Genomic DNA, 16,810 nt, shown 5'->3' on the forward strand with positions numbered 1-16,810 from the left:
GATGCTTCCAGTCCCTTTTCCAGCTCTCCCGCATGCTTTTGGATGCCTTTTTAAATTTTTTTTCAAAAATTAAAATTTTTTTGTCTTCCCTTCACCACTTCAGGTTGGCATTCACGAGAATTAAATGAACACCACATGAAGCTATTTGCTAAATATAAAGAATATTTTATTTGCTAAAAATAAAGAATAACTCACACGGCGATGGCTGCCGCTCGGGCAGGGGCTGGTGGCAAGCATGCAACTGTGGGTGCAAGGTGTTCATCTCGGGGACGCATCCCAGGCACACCAGGAAAACCCTTTTGGACATTGGGGTGCCCCCCGGGCTGGGTGTTTGATTCCTAATTCGAAGGAGAAATCATTTTTGGAAAGCTCCATCTTCCAGCCCTCTGCTTGCAGCGAGGCAGGATTTAATATGGCATTTTAATACAAAACTTTTGGAGCAGGAAGGGGACATGGCCCACTCGTTGCCTAAAACCCTAAAATCGCCCACTTCAGGACTCCAATAGCTCTTTTTGACGTGTGTATGTGTTTACGAGCCGAGAGCTCGCAGTGCCAATTACACCCCGTAATTAACCCCCCAGCTCTGTGGGTTTGGGTTTCCGAGTCAGCGCTCGCTGGAAGTCCTCACGGACCTGAAGGCACTGGGGGGGACGAGGACAGGTGCTCGGGAGGCACGTGTGGGGACGTGCTGCCACAGCACGGAGGGGACAGCCCGCAGGGACGTGTGCCCGTGTCCCCTGGGTGGCACGAGGGGGCTGGGGACGAGCCTCCTGCTCTGGGGGAAGGTGGTATCGGGGCCAAACCCAGCGCCATGCTTGGAGGAGGTCCCAGGAGCCTTCTGTCTGCCTCAGAAGCTGCCATGGTCGCCCTTCACCCCTCATGGATATCCGTCATGGCCACCCCTTGTCTCCTCAGGACCACCCCGCACACCCCATGGCCACCCCTTGTCTCCTCCTGATGGCCCCTCACACTCATGGCCGCCCTTTTCTCCTCATAATCACCCCTCACACCCCATGGCCACCCCAAATCTCCTCAGGACCACCCCTCATACCCCATGGCCACCCTTTTCTCCTCACAACCACCCCTCACACCCTATGGCTGCCCTTTTCTCCTCATAATCACCCCTCGCACCCCATGGCCACCCCAAATCTCCTCAGGATCACCCCTCACACCCCATGGCTGCCCTTTTCTCCTCACAGCTGCCCCTCAAACCCCACAGCCACCCCTAATTCTTCATGGCTGCCCCTCACACTCTGCAGCAATCCTCACCTCATAACCACCCCTCACACCTCATGGCAGCCCCTAAGCCTTCATGGCTGCCCCTCAGACCCCACAGCCACCCTTATCTCCACACGACCACCCCTCAGACCTCACAGTCATCCTTATCTCCTCATGATCACCCCTCACACCCCATATCCTCTGTGGCTGCCCCTCAGACCCCACAGACACCCTTATCTCCTCATGACCATCCCTCACACCCCATGGCCACCCCTAATCCTTCATGACTGCCCCTCAGACCCCATAGCTGCCCTTATTTCCTCATGACCACCCCTCACACCCACATCTGCCCATCTCTGCTCACAGCTGCCCCTCATACTCCATAGCTGCCCCAAATCCTTCACAGCTGCCCCTCAGACCCTACAGCCACCCTTATTTCCTCACAACCACCCCTCACACCCCATGGCTGCCCCAAATCCTTCATGGCCACCCCTCAGCCCCCACAGCTGTCCTCTTATCCTCATAACCATCCCTCACACCCCATGACTGCCCCATATCCCTCATGGCCACCCCTCCGACCCCACAGCTGCCCCTCACACCCCATGGCTACCCCTAATCCTTCATGGATGCCCCTCACAGCCCCCAGCCACCCTTATTTCCTCACAACTAACTCTCAGACCCCACAACCACCCCTAATCCTCCATAGCTGCCCCTCACACCCCACTGCCAACCCATATACTTTATGGCCACCCCTCAGACCTCATAGCTGCCCCCTCTCCTCATGATCACCCCTCACACCCCATGACTATCCCAAATCCTTCATGGATGCCCCTCAGACCCCCCCCCCAACCACCCCTATTTCCTCATGACCACCCCTCACAACCCATGGCTGCCCTATATCCTTCATGGCCACCCCTCCCACCCCACAGCTGCCCCCCTCTCCCTATGGCTATCCCTTACACCCCATGGCTACCCCATATCCTCCATGACTCCTCCTCAGACCCCATAACTGCCCCCATATCCTTCAAGACCCCTCCTATGACCCCACAGCTGCCCCCCTCTCCCCATCACCCCCTTCAGACCCTATAACCTCCATGACCCCTCTCCAGATCCCATAACCACCCTCACACCCCATAACTGCCCCATATCCTTCAAGACCCCTCCTCACACCCCACAGCCACCCCCCTCACCTCACACCCACCCCTCGCATCCCACAACCACCCCAAATCCTCCATGACCCCTCCTCCTCAGACCCAATAACCCTCCTCACACCCCATAACTGCCCCCCATCCTTCAAGACCCCTCCTCAGACCCCACAGCCACCCCCCTCTCCCTATAACCCCCCTCACACCCCATATGCTCCACAACCCCTCCCCAGACCCCATAACTACCCTCACACCCTATAACCTCCATAACCCCTCCCCAGACCCCATAACCGCCACATATCCTCCATGACCCATCCCCAGACCCCATAACCACCCTATATCCTCCATGACTCCTCCCCACACCCCATAACCATCCCATATCCTTCAAGACCCCTCCTCAAACCCCACAGCCGCCCCCCTCTCCCCATAATCCCCCTCAAACCTCACGCCCACCCCACACCCGCCCCATATTCTCCATGACCCCTCCCCAGACCCCATAACTACCCTCACACCCTATAACCTCCATAACCCCTCCCCAGTCCCCATAACTGCCCCATATCCTCCATGACCCCTCCTCAGACCTCATAACTGCCCCATATTCTCCATAACCCCTCCCCAGACCCCATAACCACCCCATATCCTCCATAACCTGTCCCCAGACCCCATAACCGCCCTATATCCTCCATGACTCCTCCCCAGACCCCATAACCCCCCTCACACCCCATAACCATTGCATATCCTTCAAGACCCCTCCTCAGACCCCACAGCCGCCCCCCTCTCCCTATAACCCCCCTCACACCCCATATCCTCCACGACCCCTCCTCAGACCCTATAACCACCCTCAGACCCCATAACCGCCCCATATCCTCCATGGCCCCTCCTCAGACCCCATAACCACCCCATATCCCCCTCACACCTCATAACCATCCCATATCCTTCAAGACCCCTCCCCAGACCCCATAACCGCCCCATATCCTCTATGACCCCTCCCCAGACCCCATAACCGCCCCCCCCCCAATGGCTGCTCCTGGCGCGTGCCCCCCGCCCCTCGCGGCCCCGCCCCGCCCCCTGCGGGCACGCCGCGCGCCCCCCCCCCGCGCGCGCTGCCTACGTGCTGTTCCCCACGTGGAGGCCGCGCGCGCCCCCCGGCCAAGGGAACAGCCCGCGCCGCACGTTCGCGCCCCCGCCAGCCAGGAGGCGGGGGTGGGGAGCTCAGCCAATCGGGGCGGGCTGCGAGCCGCGAGGGACCAATGGGAGGGGACGGCGCGGAGAGGCGGCCAATAGAAGCGCGTCCCGCGGGGGAAGCCCCGCCTTCCGGCGCCTCAAGCGGGGTTGCGGCGGAGTGAGGCGCCAGTGTGGGGTGGGCGGGCGGAGGAGGCGGAGGCCTCGCGTTCTCTTCAGCCGCCTGTAGGCCTCGGCTCGGTGCCCGCCTGTGAGGGGAGCGGCGGGGCTGAGGGCTCCCGGGGTGGCCCCTGCGGGCTCCCGGCCCAGTTTGGCGGTGTCCTGTGGGGGACGGGCCGGGGACAGTGGCTCCTGGGCCGGGGACAGTGGCTCCTGGGCCGGGGACAGTGGCTCCTGGGCCGGGGACAGTGGCTCCTGGGCCGGGGAAGGGGCTCCTGGGCCGGGGAAGGGGCTCCTGAGGCGAGCCCTTGTCAGGGCCCTGCTGAGGGGGGCCGGGGGTTCGCCCTCAGCGCCTCGTGGGGGCGGCGTTTGGGTTATTTCATTAAAAAAAGGGAAAACTCCAGGATGAGGGAAGGATATCTGCTTATTTATGTATTTATTTTAAATTTCTCCACTTGGTTCTTTTCAGGAGGCATGGTGGCTGTGGCAGGAGCTGGGTCCTGGCAGCGCCCTTCTAAAGGGTGGCTTGCAACCCATCAAAAAAATGCATAAATTTGAGTGAATAATCGGTTGAGCTGGTGAAATACCTGTCCTAAATTGAGCACAGTTCTTCAAAGGCTTTTGAAAACTCTGACCCTTCAAGATACATTCATATAAAATGCACACAATGTTCTCTCCGGGTTTAGTCATTCTCATTTTACTAATTGCACCTTTATTGAAAGGGTTTGGGGCTGAGGTTTGATTAAATCTTAGGTGAAATTGAGCTGAAGAAGCTAAGCCAGAGCTCAGGCTGAAGAGAATGAGAATTAATAGTGCTTTAAAACTCTGCTCTAAGCCTTTGGGATAGATGTAGCGTTATACACTGTTTAATAGTAAGATAGAGGCAGTGTGTGTGTATAATCTAGCAGTTAAACAGCCCAAATGTGTAGTACTGGGCAGTTGATTCCTCTTCATACCAATAAAATGAAACCTGATCAGTGCAGGCACATAAATCTCATCATGGTGTTGATGTGCCTGGCCCCCAGACAAGATCCACCTCTGCCTTTGGAGCTGCTGCTCCTGCCTGACCGCAGCTGAGGCCGTGAGCGAGTGCGGCAGCACCGGTGGTGGGAGCGTGTCACGAGAGCAGCCTTTGAAATTGAGCACTGAGATCATTTCGTGCAGGGCAGGGAGCTTCCCTGCAGCTAATGGCCCGCTTTTAATCTGAAGAACATCAGCCTACGGTGTTTAATAGCACTAATATACCCCGAATCCATTAATTTGTTTAGTCCCTTTTGAACTCTTTTAATTCGCTTGCTTCTCCACGACATCCTGCCCCAGCAGGTTCACCTGTGGCCGAAGCGCTACGTGAAAAACTTGCTTCCTCTTGTTTGCCTTGGGATTTCTTCGGTGTCCCCAGCTTTTGACTCAACCGTGTGCTGCGTAACTCTTCCTTCGCCTTCCTCGCAGTATCCATGACTCAGGAGCTTTTTATCAGGTTCTCCCTGCCTGCCCCACCGGTCACGTAGTTCGCGAACGTCCTCGGCTTCTTGGTCTCCTCGTGCGGGAGCTGACTTCTCCCTCTGGTGCTTGGGTAACCCCTCCCTGTGTCATCAGACCGTGGCACAGATTTAAGCAGCAACGTAATAATGTTTGCTATTTTGGTTTCTGTTCCTTCCAGACGTGCTGCCAACGCTGGATTTGGCTGCTGCTGAGTTTTAACCAGTGCTCTCCTTGGAGCTATCGACGACAACCCCCAGATTTCATTTTCCTGAGAGGTAGCAGCTGAAGCTAACAATAACCCTGAGAGGTAATAGCTGAGTTAGAGCCTGAAACTCTGTGTATGATTAATTTTTCCAAGATGTTACTTATTGACGTTAAATCCCACCTGCTGTTGTATCCCCTCATCACGCCGGCTGCGTGATCTTTTCCCTGGTTCTGGGCATGAGGATTTGGGCTGATTTTGTCCTGCCTGTGAACGTTGTCACCTCAGCTCTCCCCGTCCTCCGTTTGTGACCGTGCTGCCCAACAGACAGCCTGGTCCAGCTGTGTGAGGGATCCCATCTGTTAACCTCTTTCCTTAGGGAGCGCACGTGAAACTGTTTATTCCTGCACTAGGGTTTCTAAAAAAAATAAAAAAATAATAAAATAATAAAAATATTGACCAGTTACCTACAGAAGAGGCTTCCTCTCCTGTCCCCAAAATCCTGGTCTCTTGGAATCAGTCAGGGAATCGTGGTGGATCTCCACAAACACCTAAATGAGAAGTTCCAGCTCAAAGTATTATGTGATGGCTGAGCCTGTTGTATGTAGGAAGACCTAAAATCTGCTGATTTCTGTTTTACTGTCTTTGTACAGAGTTCCCCTGTCACTATGTACGCGGCGTGAACTTATCCAATTTTTAAAAATTATCGTGCACAACTTTTAAAATGAGGAAAAAAACACAATGGAAAGAAAAATCCTGTATACAAAACCCTGTCCACGGGACAGTCGTTAGTCACAGCTTTAATTTCAGTTAATATTAAATGTTTAGCTTGAGTCTAACAGCGCCGGGCAGCTGAATGAGCTTGGCTGGGTTTTACCTACCCGCTGCTCTGCCTGGCGTTTCGCTTTGGCCTCTGGCCCTCAACCTCAAGAGATTATTCATTTCTGAGTACACAAGCTCAGGATAAACTGCTTAACTGACATTTGGAGTCTATTAATATCAGTCGTTGTGTTTTGGTCCGAGATGAAGCGGGGCCAAGCCACCCGTACCAAATTAACCAACCAAACAGGAGTTGTTTTTATTTATTTTTATTATTTTTAACCAAATCCTGCTATGTCGTTGATGTTATAAAGGAAGCAACGTGTGCTGTGGTCCGAGCAAGTCCAGAGTGAAAAATATCAAGGTCTCAGTCTTAAAATGATTCTTGAAGTTTTGCTGCAAGCCATTGAAATGTGATTTATTTTTTTTTAACCTCCTCAGCTTGTGGGATCAAGTGATGTGGGGAAGAAACGTGAGGAGGAGAAAACTGAAGTGCATTTCTAGCTGCCACACTTGGAGAAAACCACGACGTTTTCCTGAGAGGCACCCTCCATGGCTCTGGATGCTCTCAGCTGCTTTTCCTGGGACAGAAACTCGTCTTTCTGAAGGATGTCGTGGTGCCTCGTGCAGGTTTGCTGCCTCTCCTTGCTCTCACCCTTGTTCCCAGCTCAAGGGTCTGCAGACGTTCCCCTAAGGCACATCGCACCGGGGTGATCCACCCAGGGATCACCCTGGATCTAATGGTCTCTTGTGATACCCAGATGCCTCCTGTTTTGGCTCACACTTAGAGATTTTAGGCAAAATCCTGGCCTTACGAAATCCATCAGGATTTGGGAGGGTTCCTCTTATTTTTTTGGCCTCAATTACAGCAACGATGTGAGTAAGTTTAACAGCACTGAGGTCTTGAGAACCAGACCTAGTCTGGCCACCTCCAGATAATGTGGATTTTTTTTTAGCCCCAAAAAAGAAATCCTTTATCCCCTGCTCCCTTCTCTTGCTCTGGAACAGGGTCGTACATTCCCGTAACCAGCTCTTAAAAATCCCCAAAGCCTTCTAGGAGCAAGGGCTGATGGCTGTGACCGTCCTGAACATTTTCCACGTGCTCCTCCTGCTCAGGAGGTACCCGGGCGTGTTCCTGCCTTGAAAAACGCCAGCGATCCCACGATTAAATCAATCATGTCTCAACGGGACCTTCTGCTAATTGCCTCCTCGAAGCGAGGCTTCCCAAACCACTTCGTACAGGCTGGGAGGGCTTTTGTCACGAGCATGGAGAGGGATTTCCCTCCTCGGTGCAGCTTCTGGCGAGCCAAAAGCAGTGAGGGGAAGCCGTGCCCAAGCCCCCTCTCCTGTAAGTGCACCGATTTGGGGCACCTGCCTCTCTTGTCTTGGTTTTGCAGGGACTTAATTTCTCCTGATGCTTTCATTTCTCCTGAAATTAAATTTAATTTCTCCCGAAAAGCTTTAATTGGGCCATCAGATGATGAGGATCTTGCATGCCACTGCTGTGATGAGGGTTTCTTTTATGGCTGCTGTTCTTTTTGCTCTCCCTTATGGAGTTTTAATTTTTTTTTAATGCTTTTTCAGCTCGAGCAAGGCAGTTACTTCACTGTGCCTGTTACAATACCGACACACGAGGCTGGGAGCACCAGCACTTGCAGTTTGAAGCACTTTTGACAACAACTCCACGTGGGAGCAGGCTGGCTGCTGCGCAGGACGTTTGGAGGTGCCTGAGAAGACAAACCTCAAAAGGAACCCGCTGCTGCTGCAAGCACGACTTAAAACAAATCCTTTTTTTCTTTTTGGGATGTGGGGGTGGTTTAAAAATGAAGGGAGCCCGGCTTGTTGGCCACACAGAGCGCAGCAGTGGGCTTCCCGGCTGCTTGCCCTTGCTGGGGGTGTCACCAGGGATTTTTAGAGCTGGGTTTTCACCAAAAGGGACAGTTTTTGTCCAGGTTTTGTCCCACACAGCGCTGCCGGGCGCATCTCTCCAGGCGGACGCAGCTCACGAATCGAAAAAGCTCGGTGTCTTATCCTGCTGGAAGCAGGAAAACGTTTGGAAACGTGATGCGAGCGCTCCCTGAGAGCCTGAAAAAAAACAAACCAACCCACTGGGGTCAAGCAAAAGCCACCGAACGTGTCTGTGGTTGCACAAACAGCCTCGCACCCAGAGCTCGCGCAGCTCCCCGTCCTGGCACGCCCGACGCCGGGGTGTTGCACACTCGGGGCTGCCGCAGCAGCAGATGGTTATCCCTCCACCATCCTCGCTCCTAAAATGAAAGCCTGGCTGCGTTTTGGACCCACGCTGCCTCTCGGTGCTCCCTCACCACCCCTTTTTTATTTTTGGCACCGCGGATTTCCAGCTCGTGGCTCCTCTGCTCGGTGGTGCCGCTGGAAATTCCCGGCTGTTTTGGGTGCGCTGGCACAGCACTGCCTCCCCTCCCCGCGGCCGGGAGAAGCCAAGAGGGGAAGAGACACTCACGAGGTTTCCTTTTCTGCTCTTTGCCTCCTTATGCTTTTTTTTTTTTTTAACTGGCCTGTTTGCTTTTTTTTTTTTTTTTTTTTCCCTCTCCTTTTCCTTTAACTCTTTGCTTTCACTCCCAGCACTGCTCTTCCCTTCGTGGCACCAACCCAGCTTCAACAAATTCTCGAGTACCCTTTCATACACGGGTCCTCTGCCAAGCGTACCTTGTTATTTTTTCCTCTTGCATCTAAAATCTTGGCCAATTTTGGAAGCTGAGCGGATCCAAGCTGCTGAAATGTGTCGCTCCTAGGGAAAAAAAAACGAGGCACTGGGGGCTGTGCCGTAGATCAGACTGATGGAAATGAGCTGGAGCTCCTCTATGGCTGGGGTGGGCAGCCCAGCAGGGCCGTTTTGGGGGAAATTGTCATCTTTGGGGAGTGTGCTGAAGCTCTGCTGGGGTGCAGGGTGCAGATTTTTGGGATCTCAAGCATTTATTCTCAGGCCTGTCCATGTAAACCCCAACCTGCCTGTCCCCGCAGCCCAGGGCTCGTTCCCCAGCCAGCCCTGGCTCTTCCCCTCCTCTCTGTTCAGCAGAGAAAATTAATAATTAACAGCCTTGTCCTTTGGCATAGCACCTGCCGCCCGCTGGTGATGCCAGCCCAGCCCTAGCCTGCTGCCTGTTTGCTTTTCCCACCCACGGTGTTTTTGGGGTGGGATCTCTTCCTCTGCCCCCATCCCCTTGCTGGCACCGGTGTTTGTAAGGTCCTCCTGGCCCGGCCTTCCCCCTTCTTCCCCCTCCACCCCAAATGGCTTCGCTCCTTCCCTGGGGAGCTTCAGAAGCTCACGCCGCCCTCCCCCTGCCCGGGTTGCATCTTTGGGGCAGCAAAATAGGGAGAATATTCCCCAAACCGCCTGTCTTCAGCTTTGGTGGGGTCTCCTGGGTGTCCCAGCAGGCTGCCAGCCCCCTGCAGCATCCCTGCCTGCTGCTGGGGCTCTCGTGCCTTCCTCAGGTCGTGTGCCACGGATTTGGGGTGAGATGCTGCAGAGGATGTACAACTTGTTTGTTTTTTTTTCTCCTTCTGCTCATTTTTCACAGAAACAACTGAAGTTTTGTGAAACTTTTTTTCTCTTTTTATGACAGATGCTTCGGTTGCCCAGAGGGATGCCAGAGAAGGGGAACCCTGCGTGTTTTCCCATCCCAATTCAGCTACAGACCGGGAAAATCCCCATTTTTGCTGCTCTGAGAACACCAATCAAATCTGGAGAAGCCAAAACCGAGCGGTTCCAGCAGACCCCGATGAAGAAAACCCTTTTCCATGCAGGTTTGCTCTTCCTTTTCCCAACACACACGGCCCCAATAATTGCAGGGGCACCACAGATCCTTCTGGCCCCTCATTTCTTCCCGTTATCACCCAGTGACCACAGGAGACGTGGCCCAAATTGGGACAGACCCGAGCCAGCCCCAGCAGCTTGCTCTGAGCCCTCGGGAGGATTTTTTTTTTGCCAAACTCTGCTAAAATTGAGCAATCCCTCGGCGCTCGCCGCCTGCCCCAGTCCCGGCCTCTCGGCGCCTTTCTGCACAGCGCTGACCCCGCAGTGCTCCAGCTGATTGTTTGAGTGGTGTTTCCTCTTTCCTCATCTCTTTTAATGGGATTTCACCCAATTTTGGCTCACACACGCTTTTCACACAGCTCTAAGTGGCTCCTTCACGTGCTGGGTGGGCAGCAGGACTCGGACACTGCAGGCATCATCACTGCTTCCAAAGCAACCCCGAGAAAAGAGGATTAGGGCACTATTTTTGCCTTTCTTCTCCATTTTTACCACTCCCATTTCGGCTCGCAGGCTGAGAAGGGAAAGCTTCTGCTTTAGCAGAGCCGTCGGTGCTCGGAAAGCAAGGTGCCAGCGCCGGGTGCTGGAGATTTTTGCCAGCACAGCCCAAAATTGGATGCTCAGCTGCACGTTTTGGGTTCTGGTGGCCTCAGGAGCGTGGCTTTGGCTGCAGCAGCGCTGCTGGGGACGGGGCAGAGCCAGGGATGGGGAGATGTGGGATAAGGGTCAGCACCCGGGGTGGATCCTCGGTGCTTGGGTGTTCAGATACTCAAATGTTTGGACCTCAGATGCTCAGATCTCAAATCTTGGATTCTGGGAAGCTCAGATCTTGGATCTAGGATGCTCAGATCTCAGATATTCGGATTCTTGGAAGCTCGGATGCTCAGATCTTGGATGCTTGGATGCTGGGAAGCTCAGATCTCAGATCTCGGATGCAGGGCAGAAGCTGGCCACCTCTGGGAAGGGGAATTTAAACCCACAGCTGCTTGCAGATGCGAAATCACACGTGCTGCATCCCCGTGGGATGGAATTTGGCATTTTTTAGGGGGGGAAAAACGCTGGAGCAAGGCATGGGGACACCTCAGGCTTTGGAGGACCCTGAGCAGGGGTTGCAGATGTGCGGGGACATCCCGGCGGCGCTCACAGGAGTTATCTCGGCCACTCCACGTAACTGCTGCTCGCTGTGTGTGCTGCTCCCGTCCTCCCAGGGCTGCTGCCAGGCCCTCAGGGGGGAGATAAGCCGGGTCCTGTCCCTATCGGGGCAGCTCACGCTTGGGGTCGAGCAAAACCCGGCGCTGCTTCCCCTGCAGAGCCCTGCCGAAGGGCCTGGGGGGGAGCAGGGTGCAGGACGTGCAGGGGACAGAGGGATTAAAACAGCAACGGGGTTGAATTCATGCATCCCCCCATCCACAACCTGTCGCTGCTGGGAAGGAAAACACCCAGAGTGTGTTTTTTTCTCGATGTTTATAGAGAGGAAAAGGTGCACGGAGAGCAGAAGACGAATTTGTGCATCCCCTTCACCTGCTGGATGGCATCGCCGTGTCCTCAGCTTCTCCAGAAAGCAGCCACACCTTTCCCTCCTGCATCCCGTGGCGTTGCAGGCAGCACCGAGCTGATGCCACTGTTTTTTTTTGGGGGTGATGCCCTTCCCCGTGGCACCCCTCACCCAAAATGAGGCCACCAGGTCCATCCCACGGGGCACCCGCTGCCCCACCAGTCCCAGGAGACGCTCCAGGCCTGCCTGGAGCGCTCAAAACCCCACCACAAACCTTTCCCGAGCCTCCCAGGCTCAAAACTTGGTCCGAAATACCTCCGTGTCATCCTGCAAGTCATCAAAACGTTTCTCGGGCAGCGCTGGAGGCGCCTCTTCCTCGGGCTCGGGGTTGTGGGGCTGTGAGCGCTGCGGGGCGCGGGGCGCTTTGCGCACGCGGGCGTACACGGGGCAGGGGCTGCCCTCGCCGCACGGCTCCTCCTGGATGAGCAAACCCTGCTCGGGGTCGTCCCAAACGTCCCTAGAATCCCCACAGGGGTTGTCCCCAATGTCCCCAACGTCCCCAAAATCCCCCGTGGCACCGCAGGGCTTCCTCAGCCCGCCGCTGAGCTTCCTGGCTTTGTAGCGGATGCTTTCGTAGATGGGCCCCTCGCCTTCCCCCGCCGGCTCCGCCGCGGGCGTTTGGGGCTCCCCGGGCACGAGCGGGAGCTGGCGGTGCCGCAGAAAATCCGGGGTCCTCGTGGGGGAGCCGGGAGGTGGCCCCCCGAGGCCACCCGGGTCCCCCCCAGCGGTGCCATTTGTCCTGCTGCCTGTAGGGAGGGAGAGGTTGAGCGAGGGGGGCACCCCGCTAATTTGGGGATAAAATATTAACGATTAAACGTGACGAAATGAGAGCTCTGGAGCAGTTTCCCCCACCTGCCAGCACCCGTATTTCCCCCTCAGCTCTTTGCTTTTTGCAAGAGCTGAAACAGAAAGCAAAGGCAAACCCAGACGAGCGTCCCGGGACTGCTGATGGGGGCCGTGGGGTGCCCGGAGCCGCCTTCCTGCGCCTCTCAAATATTTATTTTAGCCGGAGGCTCCGAGCTGGCAGCAGCTGGAGCTGGCAGAGCGCGGCGCCGAGCCCCGTGGTTTGCTCGGAAGGAGAAGGAGGCTCTGGGAGATGTTTTGGTGCACGTGAGTTGGTGTTTCTCTTCCCGATTTCAAGCTGTAGGGATGTGGGGTTTGGGGAGCGGGACCCTGGTGGGGGTGGAGAGGTGCAGGGCAGGATCCGGGGCTGGGTTTTGTTGTAGGGTCGGATCCAGGCCAGTGCCTTGGTGTCCTGGTGCCCCGTGAGCATCCCAAGGGGGAAATCCCAATGGGAGCATCCCAAGGGGGCCGCCCCCATAGGGACACCCCCAGTTTGGGCATCCCAATGGGGTACCCTCAAGGTGAGCACTCCAATAAAATCCCAAAATACGTGCCCCAAAGTGAGCATCCTAAAGTGAGCACCCCAAAATGAGCATCCTAATACGAGTACCCCAACATGAGCACCCATCCTGCACACCCCAACGGGCCAAGGCATGGCATTTGGGGTTTCCCTTCTCCACCCTACACCAACAAAGCAGGGGAAACGCAGCCAGGAGGGGCGGGAAGGGGGTCCTGGGGTGCTGCTTGCTGTGACCCCGTCCCCACAAGGCCCAGGAGCTGCCTGGGGTGCTGCGAGGGGTGCCCAGGCCCTTGGGATCTGATTTCCCCCCTTTGCACGTTTTCATTTTAACATTTTCTCCTTTTTTTTCCCGTGCAGAACGACGCTGAAAAACAACCCCCGGGGGAGGAACGGGCACCTCCTGGAGGGTTTTGCCACTGGGGTGAAATTTTTGGGAGCTGCGCGGGGCCGGCGGCCGGCTCAAAGTCCCGCGGGAGCCCCGGGGCTCCTCCAAGTTCATCAAGTGAGTAAATCATTAAAATCATTAACGGCCCAGCGCCCGCCTCACCTTCAACCCCCGGGGCGCAGCGTGCACGCTCAGCTCGATCCCAAACTCCTGCCCCAAACATGAGGGGCTGCACCCCCAGGATCCCCCCCCACACCCTAAAGGAGCAGGAGGGGGGTGGCAGAAAGCCAGGGCCACCTGTCCCCTGCCCTGTCCTTGTCCCCACGCCCTGCCCTACCTGCTGCCACCGCTGCTCCCCCCTCGCTGGGGCCTGGCTCGGGCACCTTCACCTGCAGCAGAAATAAACGGGCACTCGTGCACCCCCCAGACCCTCATACGCCCCCCCAGGACAATTGTGCACCCCCCCTTGCACTCGTGCAACCCCCCCAGGCCCTCGTGCACCCCCCCCTTGCACTCGTGCATCCCCCCAGACACTTGTGCAACCCCCCCAGATCCTTGTGCATCCCCCCAGGACAATTGTGCAACACCCCAGACACTCTTGCACCCCCCCTTGCACTCGTGCATCCCCCCCAGACCCTCGTGCACCTCCCCAGGACACTTGTGCAACTCCCGTTGCACTTGTGCACCCCCCCAGACCCTCATGCATCCCTCCAGGACAATTGTGCATCCCCCCAGGACCCTCGTGCACCCCCCCCAGACACTCGTGAAACCCCCCAGGCCTCCCATGCCCCCCCCAGACACTTGTGCATCCCCCCCAGACCTTCATGCAACCCCCCAGGACCCTCGTGCCCCCCCCCAGACCCTTTTGCATCCCCCCAGACCCTCGTGCACCCCCCCACAACGCTTTTACCCCCCCCAACATTTGTGCATCCCCCCCAAAAAACCCCGTTTCATGCCCACACCACTCGTGCCCACTCTTTTTGGGGTCTCTGCGGGTCTCTGGACCATAGAGGGGTCCATCCCCCCCCCCTTGTGCCCCCACCCCACAGCCCCCCATCCCCACACCCCCCTGCTCCTTATTTTTGGGGTGCGCTGGGCTCGGTGCACCCCAAACCCTCAGGGTCCCTCCCTGACCCCCCCATGAAGCCGGGACCCCCCCCCGGGGGCTGCCGCTGTCCCCACCCGGGTCCCCCTGATGCTTTTTTGGGGTTTTTGGTGTTTTTTGGGGGGGGGAGGGGGGTGTAGGGGGGGGGAGGATGTGGGGGCCGTTCCCCGAGCTGTCGCTGGGGGGCTGTCCAAGCCCGTGTGACAGCGGCGGGGACAGCGACAGCGGGTCGCGACGCCTGCGAACAACCCTTCGTTTTGGGGGAAAAAAGAGGAGATTTGGTCCATTGGGGCCGCGAGGAGGCTGGGAACGAGGCGATATCCCTTTGGCCAGCCTGCTCTCTCCTCCAGGGATGGAGGGGATGGGTTGTCACCGGAGCTTGGGGATGGGGACAAGGGGACACAGGGAACACAGAGGGGACAAAGGGGACACGGAGGGGACAAGGGGGTCACGGCGAAGCCCCCCCAGGGCCTCACCACGCTCAGCACCCCGGGGTTCGGCTCCGTTGTCCCGGTGGCCCGGCTGGAGCAGCGCCCGCTCGCCCTGCGGAAGGATGTGGCCACCATCAACGGCCCCGTGGCCACCATCAACGGCCCCGTGGCCACCGTCGGGGCCACCCCGGGCCAAAAAAAAAAAAAAAAAAAAAAAAAAAAAAAAGGGGGGGGACAAACAACTCCTCACCGCTTCGGGAGGGATTTGGGTATGGGGTGGGGGCGTTAAATGGATGGGTTTATAACAGGCTTCCCCAAATCTTTCCCCAAAGCACGTACCTGGGGAAAAAGGAGCAGAGGAGCAGCAGCAGCAGCAGCCCCCCGGGGACGGCGATGGCCAAACCCCACAGTGACAGCGGGGCCATGGAAGAGGAGCTGAGGGGGACGAGGAGCACAGGTCAGGCTTGGCTTTGGGGTCTGGGGGTGCTCACGGGGTGGGGAGCACCCCCCGAGCATTTCCCGTAATTTTTTTTTGTAGGATTTCCATCCCCCTATCCTCGTTGGGATGTTTTGTCCCTCCCCAGCTCGGCCCGCGGAGGATTTGGGGTGGGTTGGGGACACCCAGCGCTGCCACCCGGCTGCCCTCGGGCTCCAGGAAGCCGTGCCCTGTCCTGGATTGCTGGCACACCCCGGCTCGCCCCACAGCTTTCGGTTTTGCCCCCAAATCCTGCATTTAGGGGCTGCTCTCCCCTTTACAATGATAAATGGGGGGGAAAAATGGGTTGGGGAAGGGGCTGCATCCCCACTGCGCCCCTGCAGGGCTCCTCCGACCCCACAAGGCTTCCCCTCCCTCTCTATCGACCCCATTTCCACCCTCCCCCAAATCCCAGCCCCACATCCCACCGAAGCCTTGCCCAGCATTCACTCGGGGCCCCCCCAGCAGGGAGGTTTTTGGGATGGGAGCCCAACAAATGGGGCCGGGAGCTGCCGAACAGGCTGAGCCCGCTCTGCCAGCCCTGCCCCAACCCTTCCTGGGTGCTGGCAGCGCCGTCCTGCCCCCCCCGTGCCCGCAGCGGGGAGGGGGGCACCCCAAATTATCCCTCCAGCCTCACCCTGGGGCACCCAAGGGTGCCCGCCACCTCCCACCCTGCCTCAGTTTCCCCAGCTGCGTGCCGTGCCCGACCCTAAAATGCCTTCAGCCACCCCATAACCCAATTTGGGGCACCCCAAAGCTTTGCATACCCCCCGTGTCCCCCCCCGGGGGTGCAAATCTGCTCACCTGGGTGCTGTGGGACCCCCGGGGTGCCGCGGGTGTCGCCGGCTGCTCGCTCGGCTCAACTTTGGCCGGGAGCTGTGGGTGGCACCCGCCGCGCCCTGTTGGCCTCCTGCGCCTCGCCCGGCCCCGCTGCACGCTGTTGGCTGCTGTGGGAGTGCACTGGGAGCCCCCAGACCCTAAACTGGCACCCCAAAAGGGTCCTGAGCCCCCCCACCCCAAGTGCTGTGGGTCCTGTCCTTCCTGGATCCCAAAATGTCCTGGATTTGGTCGCTGTGGACCCTCCTCCATCCCGGATCCCTTCCCTTCCCTCCTATTCAACCCCATACCACGTAAAGGCATCAAATTAGGGAAAAAGATGGGTATTTTCACCCTCTGTGGTTCTCCCTCACCCCCATCCTCCCACGGGAGAGCCCCAAAACCCAACCCAAAGCGCTGGACAAGCCAACGCAGCCCGGCTCCAAAAAAAAAAACAAAAAACAAAAAAAAAGGGTTTTGGGGGCTGGGGCAGCCCCCAAAACCCTTTTACATCGCCCCCAGCAGCACCAGGGACATTTTGCTCCTTGGGAGCCCACCTGGACGGCGCCCGCGTGTTCTGCAGAGGGCAGCACGACCCAGGAGTTCAGCCCCGATTCCTTCCCGGGGCCATTTTTGGGTGCAAATCCGCGATTTTCAGCCAAGCGCTTGACGGGCGATTCCCA

General features: G+C 57.2%; 1 protein-coding gene and 1 long non-coding RNA gene across 2 annotated transcripts; one reads left to right on the top strand and one right to left on the bottom strand.

The window, feature by feature from the left end:
* The first annotated feature begins 3,776 nt into the window (after positions 1-3,776).
* On the top strand, positions 3,777-8,960 carry LOC311433930. The gene is made up of 5 exons (XR_014691061.1): positions 3,777-3,910; positions 3,994-5,269; positions 5,365-5,493; positions 6,649-6,837; positions 7,792-8,960. It is a non-coding gene; the product is annotated as an uncharacterized lncRNA (long non-coding RNA).
* Positions 8,961-9,776: 816 nt separating this feature from the next.
* LOC311433929 (uncharacterized protein) lies at positions 9,777-16,175 on the bottom strand. Its single transcript, XM_084513645.1, has 5 exons — positions 16,116-16,175; positions 15,176-15,271; positions 14,882-14,948; positions 13,638-13,689; positions 9,777-12,298 (listed from the first exon to the last, which is right to left on the bottom strand). The coding sequence occupies exons 2-5, from the start codon at positions 15,259-15,261 to the stop codon at positions 11,787-11,789; spliced, it is 717 nt and encodes a 238-aa protein (XP_084369771.1). The 5' UTR covers positions 15,262-15,271; positions 16,116-16,175; the 3' UTR covers positions 9,777-11,786.
* Between the last annotated feature and the right edge of the window lie 635 nt (positions 16,176-16,810).

Source organism: Aythya ferina (genome assembly GCF_964211825.1).
Source record: "Aythya ferina genome assembly, chromosome: 3".
Taxonomy (NCBI): domain Eukaryota; kingdom Metazoa; phylum Chordata; class Aves; order Anseriformes; family Anatidae; genus Aythya; species Aythya ferina.

What these genes read in the sequence shown, in the direction of transcription:
- LOC311433929 (XM_084513645.1), bottom strand. Translation starts at nt 15,261, where the DNA reads ATGGCCCCGCTGTCACTGTGGGGTTTGGCCATCGCCGTCCCCGGGGGG. An exon ending in CTCTGCTCCTTTTTCCCCAG is followed by an intron (nt 14,949 to 15,175) that starts GTACGTGCTTTG and finishes ATCCTTCCGCAG; the next exon opens with GGCGAGCGGGCGCTGCTCCA. An exon ending in ACCCCGGGGTGCTGAGCGTG is followed by an intron (nt 13,690 to 14,881) that starts GTGAGGCCCTGG and finishes TTTCTGCTGCAG; the next exon opens with GTGAAGGTGCCCGAGCCAGG.